Raw genomic sequence first — 15,528 nt, 5'->3', positions numbered from 1 at the left:
TCAAATTTGGTGTCTTTTTGGAGAATCATAGATATTTTTATTCATTCTTGTGCCTTAAATTTATGCAGTTGAAGTTCCTTACTGTCTTTTTAGTATTACATTTGTTGCTTTGCTTTCCATAGACATGAAGCCATTATCATCTCAGGAACTGAAATGGCCAAACATATCCAGAAAGAAATACAGCGAGGAGTGGAGTCCTGGGTTTCCCTGGGGAACAGAAGACCTCACCTTAGCATCATTTTAGTAGGAGACAACCCAGCAAGCCACACATATGTGAGGAATAAGATAAGAGCTGCCTCTGCTGTAGGTGGGTTGTGTTTTGCTTGTAATTGTTACTAAATATGTTTTCTCTTTTTACTTTAAAATGTGATAATTATGACTGATAATTATCAAATAAATGCCATTTAAATAACATGTATTACTGTTATTAGAGATTATTCAGTTATTAAATTTTATATTAATTTCTTATTATTTTTCTTCAGATTCCTTACACAATCAATTCAGTGTGATTTCATATCCTGTGGCAAGATGTGAGAGGAATACTTTACATTTAAAAGGCCCATTTTTATTACATTGGTTTTAATCAAATGATAAACCTGGCAAACTTGGCTGAATGATGGTCATTGTAGTATTTTTATTCTCTTCAAATCTAATAATAGCTTATTACAAATAAATGCAAGTTGTCACAAGGGATACTGGGACAAAGAGTACGTGTTAACCAAGAGAAAACACCAGTACTGTGGGAGAAATCCCTCCCGATGATGCATTGACCATCGTCTTTGTAGCAGAGCCTCTCCTTCCAGTAGGACCAATCCTACACGGTGTAAGACACCATTAATTAAAAAACACATCTTCTTTAGTCAAGAGACTTTCTCTGCTTGTTTTTCTTCCAGGTATCTGTAGTGAGCTTATTCTAAAACCCAAGGATGTTTCTCAGGAAGAACTTCTGGATATAACTGATCAATTGAACATGGACCCAAGAGTCAGTGGTATATTAGTTCAGTTACCACTGCCAGGTACATAATGCTCTTCTATATATCTGGTCTGGTTAGGAGAAAGGGCATCTTTCAACATTGTATCATGACACTGAAAGTAATTCATAAAATATGTTCAGAAGGACACTAGTTATTATACTAGTAATAGGTATAACAGGTGTTGATTTCTGAATGATTTATGCTTATAGCAATAAAAAACTGAACAATTTAGGCATTGGCAATACATGCACTTCTTGCTCTGCACAGTAGTACAGGATCATAAAAATGACTGTATGAGCTGAAACTAGGCAAAGTAATCTTAATAATCATTGGGAAAGATGACAATTTTTCTATGACCTTTAAAATTTTCTGCCAAAGCATTAAGAACTTTCTTATTGTGGTTTATAAATGTATAGGGAAATGAAAAATTAGTAAAACAAATATTTATTCAGTACACTATAATTTAAGACATTAGAAATATTAAGAATTAAGGTGTTTGATTTCTTTGCAAAAAATTTATCAAGAATAGTTTGAACAGTGCTTGCCTTCTCATTCTATGATTTAGAAATTATAGAATGGAGCAAGCATCTTTTTCTATGCCTTGGTGAATTGAATTATCATATCCCTTTCTAAGTATGATTAGCTTCCAAAATTTTGTCCTCTGTACTTTTAGTCCCTTGAAATGTCTCTGAGAATTCCTTTAATGTGAAGTTTTATGCTAGTGTCACTTCTTCTGGGACATTGTCGTCCTTTAATCAGGATCATTTTACTCGTTTGTGTGAATCAGTTCACCTTCATTAAGTTCCACTGACTACAGTGTCAGCATTCCATGGTCAGCTATTTTTTGTATAATTCCATTTACATTGACTTAGAAACTACTAAAGTGACTTTATCTTGTTGTTTATGTTTATCAGGCTTTTCCAACATAGTTCTTACCTTTATTTCATGCAAGCGTCTTGTCTTTGTTTTGCTGGCACCATTTGCAGAGCTTCTGCTCACATCCACTTTCCATTCCAGCGTTATTATATTTTGTTCTTTGCTGTACTTGAATTTTTATAGGCTCATCTCCTTTGTCAGTTGTCCACTTTTATAGCCCATGTTATGTGGGTTTATCTCTGGGAGACATGAAGAGAACACCCTTTGTTCAGATTATACAAAATTTTAGTTATGATGAATAAATTCTGGAGCTCTATTGTACAACATGGTGACTATAGTAAATAACATGTTGTATACTTGCAAATTGCTAAGAAAGTAGATGTTAAATGTTCTCACCACAAAAATATATGTGGAAATTACATGTGGGCAAGATGGCTGCCTACAGACATTGGTTGCCAGATCGACTTTGAAAGAAGGAAAAGTTTTAGAGAGAAAAAAATAGTTTAGGTGTAATTCTGAGGGAAAAGTACTAGAACCTAATGAAAATTCCACAGGAAGAAGTTACAGAGCAGAACAAGAAGGAATACGATATTGACAGAGAGCAACCACCAAGAAACTTAGAGCCCCGTGGAAAGGGTAGGTGGGGGTTTTCTTTCTCTTTCCCTCACACCTCTGGTAGTCAGCAGGCTGCCAAGCTGCTGGAGAGCTTTTCTACCCTCACGAACCCAGAAGCTGCTGGGGAGTGAATAGGGAGCTTCTTAAAAACAAAGAATTGGGCTGCCAGTCCCCTTGGGGTTGCTTCCCCTCACCACAGGCCCAATCTGAGATGATGGGTGTCATAGTGTTTCTCCAACCACTGTGGGTCTTTATCCTCCCCAGAGAGAACCAGACCCTCGGTCTTTTGTGTCACCGGTCCCCACACAGACATTTTCTGACTGCTGCCCAGACTGCCATGGCCACAGGTGGGTCCCAGGGGCACTCTGTGATCCCAGAGCTTGGACATTCTAGGTGGGCTGCATTCAAGACAACCAGAGTGCCATCTCTCCTCCATTTAGACTCTTTTCTTCCCTGTCCCCCGATCCCCTACCCACTGCTGCTGAGTGGCACAGGTGCTCCAAGAAGCAATCGAGCTGCAGCTCGCAGGAGCGGCTGCTTCCCCTCTTTTGGTGCATCCATCACATTGAGGTTCCCACAGAGAGTGGGGATCACACCTTTCCACTTAAAGACCTGCAGTGGACCAAGGGGTGCTCAGACTGTGAGCTCCCTGTCTGCCCGTCTTCCCCAGTGCTGCTCTCCTGGCTGCTAAAGAAGAGCAGGACATGCCTCGAAGTGGAGGGACATTAAGTCTACTTGAGCACTCCATGAGAAACTTGAGACCAGCACACTTCTCCCTGGTACAGTCAGGGATTGAACTTGGGGGACCAGAGTACAGGTCCACAGGCCAGATCTCATACCTCCAGGACTCAATCGTGTTGCTCAGAGGCACAGAGAGATTTATTAATGAATCTTGGCTGACAGGGGAGACTGTGTGGACAGAACTGAAAGGAGAGTGCAGTGTGGGTCTGAGCTGCAACACCACTGGTGGAGCATCCCTCCCCCTACATGCAAGGCATGCTGTCAGTATGGTGGGGGGGGGGGTCTCAGGCAGGGAAGCTCCCAGCCCATGGCACCATAACTGATGAGCTGAGCTAGTTTGAGCATCTGCTTGCAGCCAGACACCAGAAGGAGATCTTAGGACAGGGAGGAGGGAGAAGAGTGAAACCCACTCCTGATAGCCAGTCTGTCAATGGAGACCTCTGGCTTGGTGGGGCCATGTCAGCCCTTCCCTGGTGTTTTTTCCTAGTGGCCTGGGAGCTGACCCTTGACTCCCACCCAGACAGCTCTTATGCCTGCCTTTGTGGAGCCTGAAGGTGAGCTCACCTAACCCAGTCCTGCCCAGCTCTTCTCCTCCACTCACCTCTGCTGTGGTAGAGATTAGGAGTCCCCTGGGAGCTCTAGGACCCTGCCTACCACCTGGGGCATTCAAGTGCTTCTCCTAATGGACTAGAGCTTGTCATGGGTCCCAAAACACAGCACTGTATCTGGCTCTTTTCTGCAAGTGCCAACTACTGGAAAAGAGAACAGCTTGAGGAGCCTTTTACAGCATTTACTGACTCAGTCATATAGGGTGTGGCTGTTTCTTACAAACACCACCTACTGTCTTGGAGATTAAACTGGGTGTTCCAGTGTAATTCACACTGTTAAGACCACAGGACTGGGGAAAGAAAGGATTTCAAAGACCTCCATCTTCCCTTGTCAACAATAAACAGGAAATTTGCCCATGCACATAGTATACCATTGCTATAGCCTACAAATAACTACCAACTGAGAAAAACACCACTATAAGAATATCTATAACCTATCATTCCAGAACCTAAACCCCATCAAAGGACCCACAAGCAAAGCCTAAGGTTCTTATCCAAAATATGCTACAGACACACCCTTAAGAATGAGGGGCTTAAAAAAAAGGCCCCATCTAAACAATAAAATCCAAATAAATAAATAAATAAATAGCAGCTACTTCAGATGAAAAGAAATCACTGCAAGATCTCCAGAAGCATGAAAAATCAAAGTAAAAGGACACCCCTAAAGGAGCACAACAGTTTTCTAGCAGTGGATCCCAACCAAAATGAGATCTGAAATGACAATTCTAAATATAGATTGTAAGGAAGCTATGGAATCCAAGAGAAAATGGAAAACCAACTCAAACCAGAAAAACAATTCAGGAAACAAATGAAAAATTTACTAAGGAGATAGATATGTTAAAGAAAAAAAATTTTGGAAATGAAAAATTCATTTAGGGAAATGTAAAACACGGTAGAAAGTTTTATTAATAGACTAAGCCATGCAGAAGAAAGAATTTCAGAGCTTGAAGACAACTCTCTTGAATTAACCCAGTGAGTCAAAAATACAGTACAAAGAATCAGGAGAAACAAACAAAGTCTGTGAAAAATATGGGATTCTGTAAAATGACCAAATATAAGAATCATAGGCATCTATGAGGGTGAAGAGGAAAAAGCAGAAGGCCTGGAAAATTTATTTGAGGGAATAATTGAGGGAAACTTCCCTGGTCTTGCAGAAGATTTAGACATGCAGATACAAGAAGCTCAATAAACACCTGGGAGATGCATTGCAAAAACAGTTTCACCAAGACATAGTCATCAGACTGACTAAAATAAACACAAACAATCTGTGAGGTGAAAACATCAAGTAACTTAACAATGGAAAACCAGCAGACTTCTCAAGGGAAAGCTTACAAGCCAGATAGGAATAGGGGTCCTATCTTTATTCTCCTTAAACAGAAAAAACTGCCTGCCAATACTTTTGTATCCTGATAAACTAAATATCACAAATGAAGGAGAAATAAAGTCTTTCCCAGACAAGCAAACACTAAGGGAATTTGTCACTGCTAGACCCGCCCTATAGGTAATGCTTAAAAGTGCATTATACATGGAACAGCACAATTTATAACTCACAGCTCTTATAAAACAATGGCAGAAGAGGGAACACAAAACATTAAGCTATTATCCAACATCCAGAACAGAACATAATCCCACATATCAATATGAACTCTCAATGTTAACAGTCTGAATGCCTCACTTAAAAGACATAGATTGGCTGAATGAATGAAAAAACACACCCAAGTCTTATCTGTCTCTAAGAAACACATCTAAAGCACAAGGATTCACACACACTCAAGGAATTGGGATAGCAAATAATATTCCATGCAAATGAAAACCAAAAGCAAGCAGGTGTAGCCATTCTCATATCAGATGAAATAGACTTTAAATTAACAATGGTAAAAAAATACAAAGATGGTCATGATATAATGATAAAGGGAGCAATTCAACGAGAAGACATAACAATCATAAATATATATGCACCTAATACAGGCGTTCTCAGTTTCATAAAGCAAATTATTCTAGATCTAATCAAAGAAATAAACAATAGTATCTTAATAGTTGTGGACTTCAGCATACCACTGACAGAACTGGATAGTTCATCGAAGAAGAAATGAATAAAGAAACACTGGTCTTAAATAGGATCCTAGAACAAATGGATCTAACAGATATTTACAGAACTTTGTATGCCAAAACTACTGAATATACATTTTTCTCATCAGCACATGGGACATTTTCAAAATTGATCATATCTTAGGCCACAAAACAAGTCTCAGAAAATTAAAAGAAAATCGTAATCATACCATGTATCTTCTCAGAACACAGTGGAATAAAATTAGAAATCAGTTCTAAGAGAAATTCTCAAATCTACATAAAATCATATAAATTAACCAACCTGCTGCTGAATGATCATTGGGTCAATGATGAAATTAAGATGCAAATGAAAAGATTCCTCAAACTGAATGACAAAGGAGAAACAAGCTTTCAAAATCTGTGGGATACAGCAAAATCAGCCCTAAGGGGAAAGTTCATAGCTTTAAATGCTTACATCAAAAGGACAGAAAGGTCACAAATTAACAACCTAATGCTATATTTCAAGTAACTAGAAGAGGAAGAATAAATCAAACCCAAAGCCAGCAGAAGAAAAGAAATAACAAAGCTCAAAACAGAATTAAATGAAATGGAAACAAACAAAAAATATAAAGGAGTCAATGAAACAAGAAGTTGGTTCTTTGAAAAGATGAACAAAATTGTTAGACCACTAGCCTGATTAACCAGGAATAGAACAGAACAGACTCAAAAAACTGCAGTCAGAAGTGAAAAAGGAGACATTACAACTAATACTGCAGAAATGCAGAATATCATCTGTGAATACTACAAAAACCTCTGTATAAACAAACTAGAAAACCTAGAAGAAATGGATTAATTCTTGGAAACACACAACCTCCCAAGCCAGAATCAGGAAGAAATAGAACTCCTAAACAGACCAATAATGAGAAGCAAGATTGAAGCAGTAATAAAAATTCTCTTGACCAGAAAAAAAAAAAAAAACTGGACTAGATAGTTTCACAGCCAAATTCTACCAGACCTACAAAGAAGTGGTACTTATCCTAAAAGTACCATAAAATGGAATAAAATGTCATTTCCAGCAATGTGGAATGAACTGGAGACCATTATCCTAAGTGAAATATCTCAGGAATGGAAAACCAAACATCATATGTTCTCACAAATAAGCGGGAGCTAATAGATGAGTACACAGACACAAAGTGACATAAAGGACATGAGAAACCAAAGAGAGAAGAGGTCTTTAAGGGGTGTTTGGACTAAAAACTTATCTATTGGGTACAATGAACACAATTCTGGTGATGGGCACACCAAAAGCCAAGACGTAAGCATTATACAAGATATTCATATAACAAAAACATTTGTACCCCCTAATTATAATAATATTTTGAAATTTAAAAAATAATAAAAAATATGCAATATGTTTTACTCATTTATTTTAAAATTAATTTATCAGTTTTTAATGTGGATTTTGCCATTCCACAATGTATGACATATATCAAAACATGTTATATACCACAATTAGATACAATTTTTATTAGTCTATTAAGAAATAAAAAGTCAGTTTTTAACCTACATTATATTTAATTTGTCACAGATTTCTAACTACATTAGCTTTAGTTTGTCTTAATAAAATCAAATTTATTATCTGTAGAAATTTTACCCCTTTATCAGTAACATTCCTCCCCACTAGATGGCACTGGCGATCTATCTGTACTAGAGACTAAATTGCTTGAGTCCTGTGTTCATTTCAGAGAGAAGCTTAGAGCCAAAAGGACCGTGGTTATAACAAATGCCTCGATACTGTGAGAAAAGGAAGTTTTCTATGTAGCTGAAAAGCCAATAATATACAAAACAATATTATCTAACGGTGATTACATAAGGCATTTGTATAGGTTAGGCACTTTACCTTTGTTAACTCAATGAATCCTCTCAATAATCTTGTGAAGTTGGAGCTATTTATATATATTTTACTGATGAGGAATTTGAGGCACAGAGAGGTTAAGTAACTTTCTCCAAGTTCACAGAGCTGCGAAGTAATTGCGCTGGAATTTGGATCCAGGCAGACTGGCTCCCATGCCAATACTCTTAATGTTGCGTTAGTACCCTCACCAGCGTATCCCTGTTAACTAGTGAGTAATGTGTGCTTGCTGTGTGGCAGGTGCTGCTTTATAGAGATTATTTTATTTAATCCCAGAACACCTTTATGTGGTAGGAATTATCTTCATTTTACAGGTAGGGGGACTGAAACACAGAGGTTAGCGAAGTAACCAGTCTTGCTGGTTAGCAAACAGTAGAGCCAAGACCCAAACCCAGGCTGTCAGATTCCAGAGTCTGCCTCTTTACCTTCACGTTACATTATGCTGCCTCTCAGACAGAGCAAGGCACGACATAAGCACATACATTTTAAACATTCACATACAGGTTCCTACTGCAAGTAACCGTCATCTTGACTAGAATTCGATGATCTATCCTGTCCCCCTGCGTCCAACTTTGTAACCTCTAGTTTTTATGGTTTTACTTTGATCAATAATGGTATTTCTATCTTTATTTACAATTTCTTTTCCATGAATTTAAAAAATGATAGCAGTGAGATTAAAGAAATATGTTAAATGTACTAGTCCTCCTGAAACAGCCTTTGTTTTATTTTTATGATTGCGCAGTGGTCCATTCTTGCTAGCAGGAGATACCATGCAGATGCAGATATATACAGTTTAAGTTTATAATCTGGCTTTATGACTTATTGTCACTTAACTTTGTCTTAATATCCTGTTTGTAAAATTAGAGAAAAAGATCAACCTTTTATACTACTTATTTGTATATATATAGTATATAGTTTGTGTATAGTTAGTTAATAGAAAAAATTGATTAAAGTAGGAAATCATAAAGTATATGTACCTTAAACGTTGTAAAGCTAAAGCTAGGGAGAAATAAAATGACCATATGTGCATGCTTCTCTTCACCTGCCATTACTATGCATAGAATCTGTCTCTATCAATAAGGGATCATTTTGTAAAGGAGAGAAAGATGTCTTTTTTTTTTTTTTTGAGTCAGAGTCTCACTCTGTTGCCCGGGCTAGAGTGCCCTGGCGTCAGCCTCACTCACAGCAACCTCAAACTCCTGGGCTCAAGTGATCCTACTGCCTCAGCCTCCCGAGTAGCTGGGACTACAGGCATGCGCCACCATGCCTGGCTAATTTTTTCTATATATATAGGTTGGCCAATTAATTTATTTCTATTTATAGTAGAGACAGGGTCTCACTCTTGCTCAGGCTGGTTTCGAACTACTAACCTCGAGCAATCTGCCTGCCTCGGCCTCCCAGAGTGCTAGGATTACAGGCGTGAGCCACCGCGCCCGGCCAGAAAGATGTCTTTTATTCATGTTATATTCTTTTTTATTCTCCTAAATGGGCATTTAATTTGCTTTTAGCTTGTATTCAGTTGTAGTAAAAAGAAAATAGTAGAAAAATGATCTTTTAAACCTGGGAACCAATGACATTCTTTTCACACTAAAGTAATAAAAGGAAAATTATGATATCCACAAGCTTGAATCATACTGGAATTTTTCTAAAAATATTTCTTATACTTTGGATTTGGTGCAGGGTGAATTTGGCTTAAGAGGGTTTGAATTATATGAACTGTTTAAAAGCATTTAGATCTAAGCCTCAAAAACAATAATCAATACCTCTAACCCTTCTTAGGGAGAGGCAAAGATATACAATGTAACCAAAATGTCAAAAAAAGAAGTTTTATAGGGTGGTGGGCAGGTGGGAGGGGGCAAGGGTGTGTACTTACATAACGGGTGTGGTGCACGCCACCTAGGGGTTGGACACACTTGAAGCTTTGGCATGGGGGGATGGGTGGCAGGGGCAATATATGAAACCCTAACAATATTTGTACCCCCATAATATGATGAAATAAAAGGAGAAAAAATAAAAAAACCAATAATCAATGAAATTTTAATGTGGTGTTTTACCACTACTGCTCCATGACAACAACTGATACTTGTACCAGTAATGGCAAATATTTACTATTTAGTAGTTCAGGGACTGTACTAAAGTGCTTTATATACAATAATTTAACACTCACAACAACCCTTACCAGCAGGTGTGATTTTTATCTGTGGTTTATAGTTAAGGAAAGTGAGTAAACTGAGTAACCTGTGTAAGTTCACAGAAGCAGTGGGTAGGAGAGCATTGTCAGGAGAACCAAATATAGCATCCTTTCTACCATGGTAACGGCCCCGCAACAGAAACTCCAAGGCAAGCATCAAGAAGGTTGCTTGCTCACCACTTTGTATTTGCTTGTTTTATGAGAAGTCTACTTCTCATTTACTTCTGAATCTCAATTAGGTAGCTTGGGAAGACTTACTGTATCTTATCTTTTTCTGAAATAGTTTTTCAAGTGTTCCTTCAATTATCTAGTTTGAAGCCTTTGAGGATTAACAATCTTCCTATTTATGTAAAGGAATTGAACAAGGAAATGAGAATGAAGTATAGAATGAAAAGATAGAATCTAAAGTGGGCAAGTTAGAAGAGTTGGAGTTAACTGTCCAGATTTAACAAAAATAAAATATTCTAGTAATTGACATAGAAATGTGGATATTGAGCTAACTAGCATAGAGATATGTGTATTTCTCTAAAACTGGATTTTTCATTTGAAGAAAAAAAATTCTTGCTGTACTTGGAATACCAGAAGGACAAGAGAGAATAGGACAGGAAAATATTTGAAGCAATCATGGCTGATGCTTTCTAAAATCAATGAGAGACAGCAAACCACAGAGGATATCAAGCAGAGTAAATACCAAAAATGGCCAAAAGATTTGAACAGACACTTCACCAAAGAAGAAATGCAAGTGGTAAAATAAGCACATTTATAGATTCTTAACATCATTAGTCATTAGGGAAATTAAAATGAAAAGTATTAAGATATTACTCTAAACCTTTTAGAATGACTGTAATTAAAGACAACTGACCCACTGGCAAAAATGTGGAGAGACAGTAGCACTCATATTCTGCCAGTGGGAATGTAAATGGTGTGCTTTGGAAAATAGTCTGGTATTATCTTAAGATATTAATGACATATATAATATTATATATAATATTATAATTATATATGTGTATATATATATATATATACATATAAATTTGGTCCAGTTATTCCATGCCTATTTACTCAAAAGAAAAGGAAACATATATCCATACAAAGACTTGAATATTAGTGTTCATAGAAGTTTTATTTCTAATAGCCAAAAAGTAGAAATAACCTAAATGTCCACCAACAGATGAATGGATAAATGTAAATAAACTGTGGTATATTCATACAATGGACTACTACTCAGCAATAAAAAAGAATTAAATATTGACGCATGCTATAGCATGTATGTATCTCCAAATAATTATGCTGAATGAAAGCATCTAGACAAATAGGGGTATATACTCTATGATTCCGTTTGTGTAAAATTCTATGAAATACAAACTAACATATAATGATAGCAGATCAATGATGCATTAGTCTGCTTGAACTGTCATAAGAAAATGCCATAGAATGGGTGGCTTGAACAACATAAATTTATTTTCTCACAGTTCTGGAGACTGAAAATCTGAGCTCGGGGCTCCAGCACGGTTGGATGCTGGTGAGAGGTCTCTTCCTAGCTTGCAGATGGAGGCTTCTCGCTGTGTCCTCACTTGCTGGAAAGAGCCAGCAAGCTGTCTGGTGTCTCGTCTTACAAGGTCACTGAACATGTCACTAGAGCTCCACCCTAATGACTTCATCTAAATATGTCTCCAAATACCATCATATTAAGGGTTAGGGCTTCAGCATATGAATTTGGGAGGGATATAATTCAGTCTACAGCAGTGTTTATAGTTGGTTGGGGATGATAGGAAAGGATGGGAGGAAAATGTAGGGGCCAAGATCTCCTTGACCCTCTGAAGGTTTGCTGAAAATCACTGACATGAGGCAGATTAATAGGAGAGAAGGCACGCAGCCTTACTTGACATGTACACATGGGAGCCTTCAGAATGAAAACCCAACCCACAGTGCAGTGCAGAAGCTATTTACCATCTTGAGGTAACAGAAAGAATGCAGGCTCAGCATGGCCCCAAACAGGTTATGGTGGTAAATCAGGTTTTGTGGCAAGACAGGTTATGGGAGGGAGAGAAAAGAGCCTTGGCTAGCAGAGGTGGTCCTGTTACATAGCTGCAACCCCACAGAGGGCAGCCATCAGAGAGAATAGATGGTAAATATTTCCTTTCCGACTTTTCTTTAAAAGTGTCAGACTCTCAGTTAATCTTTCCTAGATCCAGACATGGGCAGGTCTGGCTGCACTAATGCAGATTCTCTGTAGATGTAAATTTTCCCCCAAAAGACAGCTTTGTGGGGTCACTTCTGTTTGCTGGCCCTCTGACAGCCATCTCAAAATAAGTCAAAGAAACATATTTTGGGGTAAAATATTTTTATTCCCTTCAAAAGGACGACATGGTAGGTATGAGGAAACTTTTCAGGGTAGTAGATGTGTTCATTATCTTGATCGTAGTGCTGGTTTTACCAGTATACACATATGTCAAAGCTTTTCCAATTGTACATTTTAAATATATGCAGTCTGTTATATTCAAATATTCTTCTGTAAAGCTGTTTTTTAAAAAACTGAATCTATTAGGAATATAAATAAATACAATAAAAATGATATAAAAAAGAATTCAAAAGAATGATGCGCACAGGATTCAGGATCAAGTTTACATCAGATTGGAGCAGGAAAGGGGATTGGTTAATGGGTTTATATAGTTGAGATTATATGGGATTATATAGTTATATAATTCTCATTATAATGGGATTATATAGTTAAATATAGATAATTGTCAAGCCATAACTTTTGTTTTGAGTAGTGGATTTGCATATGCCTCATTTATTATGAAAAAAACTAGTTAATTAAAATTTTCTTGTTTTTGAACCAATATTGAGATTGTGTCACAAGCCATGAATTATGAGTAATCCAATTTCTGCTTTTGAGTTTCCTTCAAAGAAAAAAGACCAGATTTTTCAAATGAAATATTTTGCTTCAAATTATTATTATTATTATTATTATTTGAGACAGAGTCTCACTTTGTTGCCCAGGCTAGAGTGAGTGCCCTGGCATTAGCCTAGCTCACAGCAACCTCAAACTCCTGGGCTCAAGTGATCCTCCTGCCTCAGCCTCCTGAGTAGCTGGGACTACGAGCATGCGCCACCATGCCCGGCTAATTTTTTCTATATAGTTTTAGTTGGCCAATTAATTTCTTTCTATTTTTAGTAGAGACAGGGTCTCGCTCTTGCTCAGGCTGGTTTCGAACTCCTGACCTTGAGCAGTCAGCCGGCCTTGGCCTCCCAGAGTGCTAGGATTACAGGCGTGAGCCACCACGCCTGGCCACAAATTATTTTTGACATAATTTGTGTGTTCACTCAGAAACAAAGTCATTCTTACCGTCATTTATCCACCTTTAAATCCATTTATCCATGGGTCCATTTATCCATCATTTATTACCATCATTTATCCACCTCTAAAAAAGAAAGAATCTCATAGGTAATTTGTTATCAAAGAATTTATGAACAGGAAGAAAAATGGAAGACAACTCTTCTGCCTGTGGCATATGTTGACCACATGATGGCAGCATTGAACAAGCAGTGTTTTTGTTTGCTTACTTGTTATTTTAAAGGTTAATCGTTTATTCTAGAAGCTGAGAAAATCATTGAGATATTATTTACGTATTAGTAGGATTGGTTGATCTCTGTAGCTGTTTATGTCTCTCCCCATTCATACCCAGATGGAAACCATCCCAGAGTTCTTTTAGTCTATAAATCTATAGAATTATGTATAGCGCTCAAAGCAGTAGCTATCACAAACTTATATCATCTAACGTGGGATGACTGACTTCTCAATATCTTCAAATTCAGGAATTTCTTTAACCACAGTAGTTACTTCTTTTATTTTTCATCTTTTTCTTCCCATTACTATGATACACTGATCTGTTTTGGAGAATATTCAGCTTGAAATGCTAACAAAGTGTTAACCAAAATCAAAAGGCCTTTTGAAAAATAGGTATTTCCTTATAGAAAGTCTTTAAAAAGATCTGTTTATTTTATAGCTCTCTGACCCTCTTCATTCATTTGCCACATCAACAAATATTTACCTAGAATCCAATCTGCATATAACTCTGTGCTAGGCACTAGGGGAAAAGAGTAGTTAGAAAACAATCTGAAACTGAGTTACTGTCCTTGGGAACTTTGCAAGCAAGGTCCCCAAAGCATCTGCTCTTTTCCCTTGTGTGTTTAAAAGATGCTTATTAGGATGGACATTTAAAAGATGCTTATTAGAATAGATAGACACTCACTTATCTGAGTGTTTTCTTCCATAGAATATGCTCTGTTTTGAGGGCAGTGCTGTGTGTTTGACAGAAGTTAGTGTGTGTAGTATCTAGGAAACCAAGGGTTTAATAAACCAGGATGTCTTCAATACTGCTTAAGAGAATAAGGCAATTTTATGGTCTCCAGGTCCTCTTCAGCTCACTCAAGAGAATCATATAGGGCAAAGGTTGGCAACCTTTCCATCATGTGTAGGTTCCAAGTTCATTAATTTTTTTTACATCCTGTGAAGTACGCCTGTCTGGGGACACCCTACACAGTCTGTACGAGAGGGAGGCTCAGGAAGGGTGGAGAGCCAGACCCACCCCTTTCTGGCCTAGAGAACACCTCCCACTCCACCTCCAAGCTCCCCTGTATATTCTCCAATTTGGGGGTGGAGTAACTTGGTGAGATCAGAGTCACTTCCCATCCCTTTTCTGTCCCCTCACCCCTCAATGATGAAACAGCTCTTAAATGATATTGGGCAAGTGGTAGGTACCTGGTAGATATTTTCCGTCTTGAAATCTTGAGGGTGAACCCAGAGGGTGTAACTTAAATATTTTTTGGCTTTGAGAACAGTGACTGTAGCTTCCAAAAGTATCTCTCTCATTTACTCCTAGAAAATAATTAACCCATTAAGAGACTATAGCTAAATAGTTCGATTAGGCAGACATTTATTCCGTTAGAATGTAAATTCCAGAGAACAAGAATTTTGTCCATGTGGCTCACTTATATATCCTAAACCTCTACTTGGCACATGGTAGACATTCAGTAAATATTTTGTTGAGTGAATAAATGAATGAATTTCTAGGGCATTGTACACAGTCTTAGAGGGTGGACCTTAACCTATTAGTGTAAAGCTTTGCCTGGAAACTTTTTATTTTTAAAATACTAAAAGGAAGAAATGAACAACAACCAGTATGAATCTGTTACCTTAAATTTGTATCAGAGGAAATAATAGTACCAGATATCCAATAATGTAGATGCAAAACTATCAACAAAACATTATTTTAATGAAACCCACCTTTGTTTTTTAAAAGAAGGATGTCAGGAGATTTAGAACAATCAGTTATCTTTTCCTTATGGTAGCCCATTCTTCTAATTATTTCCAGTTGCCCACTAATTTTGTCTCAGTTTCTTCATCTGTAAGTTAGGTTTAATAGTAGTTATTTATTCAATAAATATTTATTGAGTGCCTCCTATATTCCATGCACTGTTCTTTGTGCTAGGGTACATCAGTAAAAGAAAAAAAAAAGACAAAAATTCTTGCCCTTGTAGAGTAGAAGGAAAGACAGG

General features: G+C 37.4%; 1 protein-coding gene across 2 annotated transcripts in view; it reads left to right on the top strand.

Annotated features, from left to right (window-relative positions):
* MTHFD2L (methylenetetrahydrofolate dehydrogenase (NADP+ dependent) 2 like) overlaps positions 1 to 15,528 on the top strand; it is a 97,102-nt gene that overhangs the window by 11,728 nt on the left and 69,846 nt on the right. Inside the window, exons 2-3 of one of the 2 annotated variants that reach the window (XM_020284244.2) lie at positions 123 to 307; positions 894 to 1,016. In XM_020284244.2, coding sequence (XP_020139833.2) covers positions 123 to 307; positions 894 to 1,016 — 308 coding nt within the window. The remainder of the gene's footprint in view (positions 1 to 122; positions 308 to 893; positions 1,017 to 15,528) is intronic. The other variant, XM_075997879.1, reaches the window with a different exon arrangement.

The sequence above is a fragment of the Microcebus murinus genome, chromosome 26, assembly GCF_040939455.1.
Source record: "Microcebus murinus isolate Inina chromosome 26, M.murinus_Inina_mat1.0, whole genome shotgun sequence".
Lineage (NCBI taxonomy): Eukaryota > Metazoa > Chordata > Mammalia > Primates > Cheirogaleidae > Microcebus > Microcebus murinus.
Note: the sequence above shows the minus strand (reverse complement) of the source record. Positions and strands in the feature narration are given on the sequence as shown.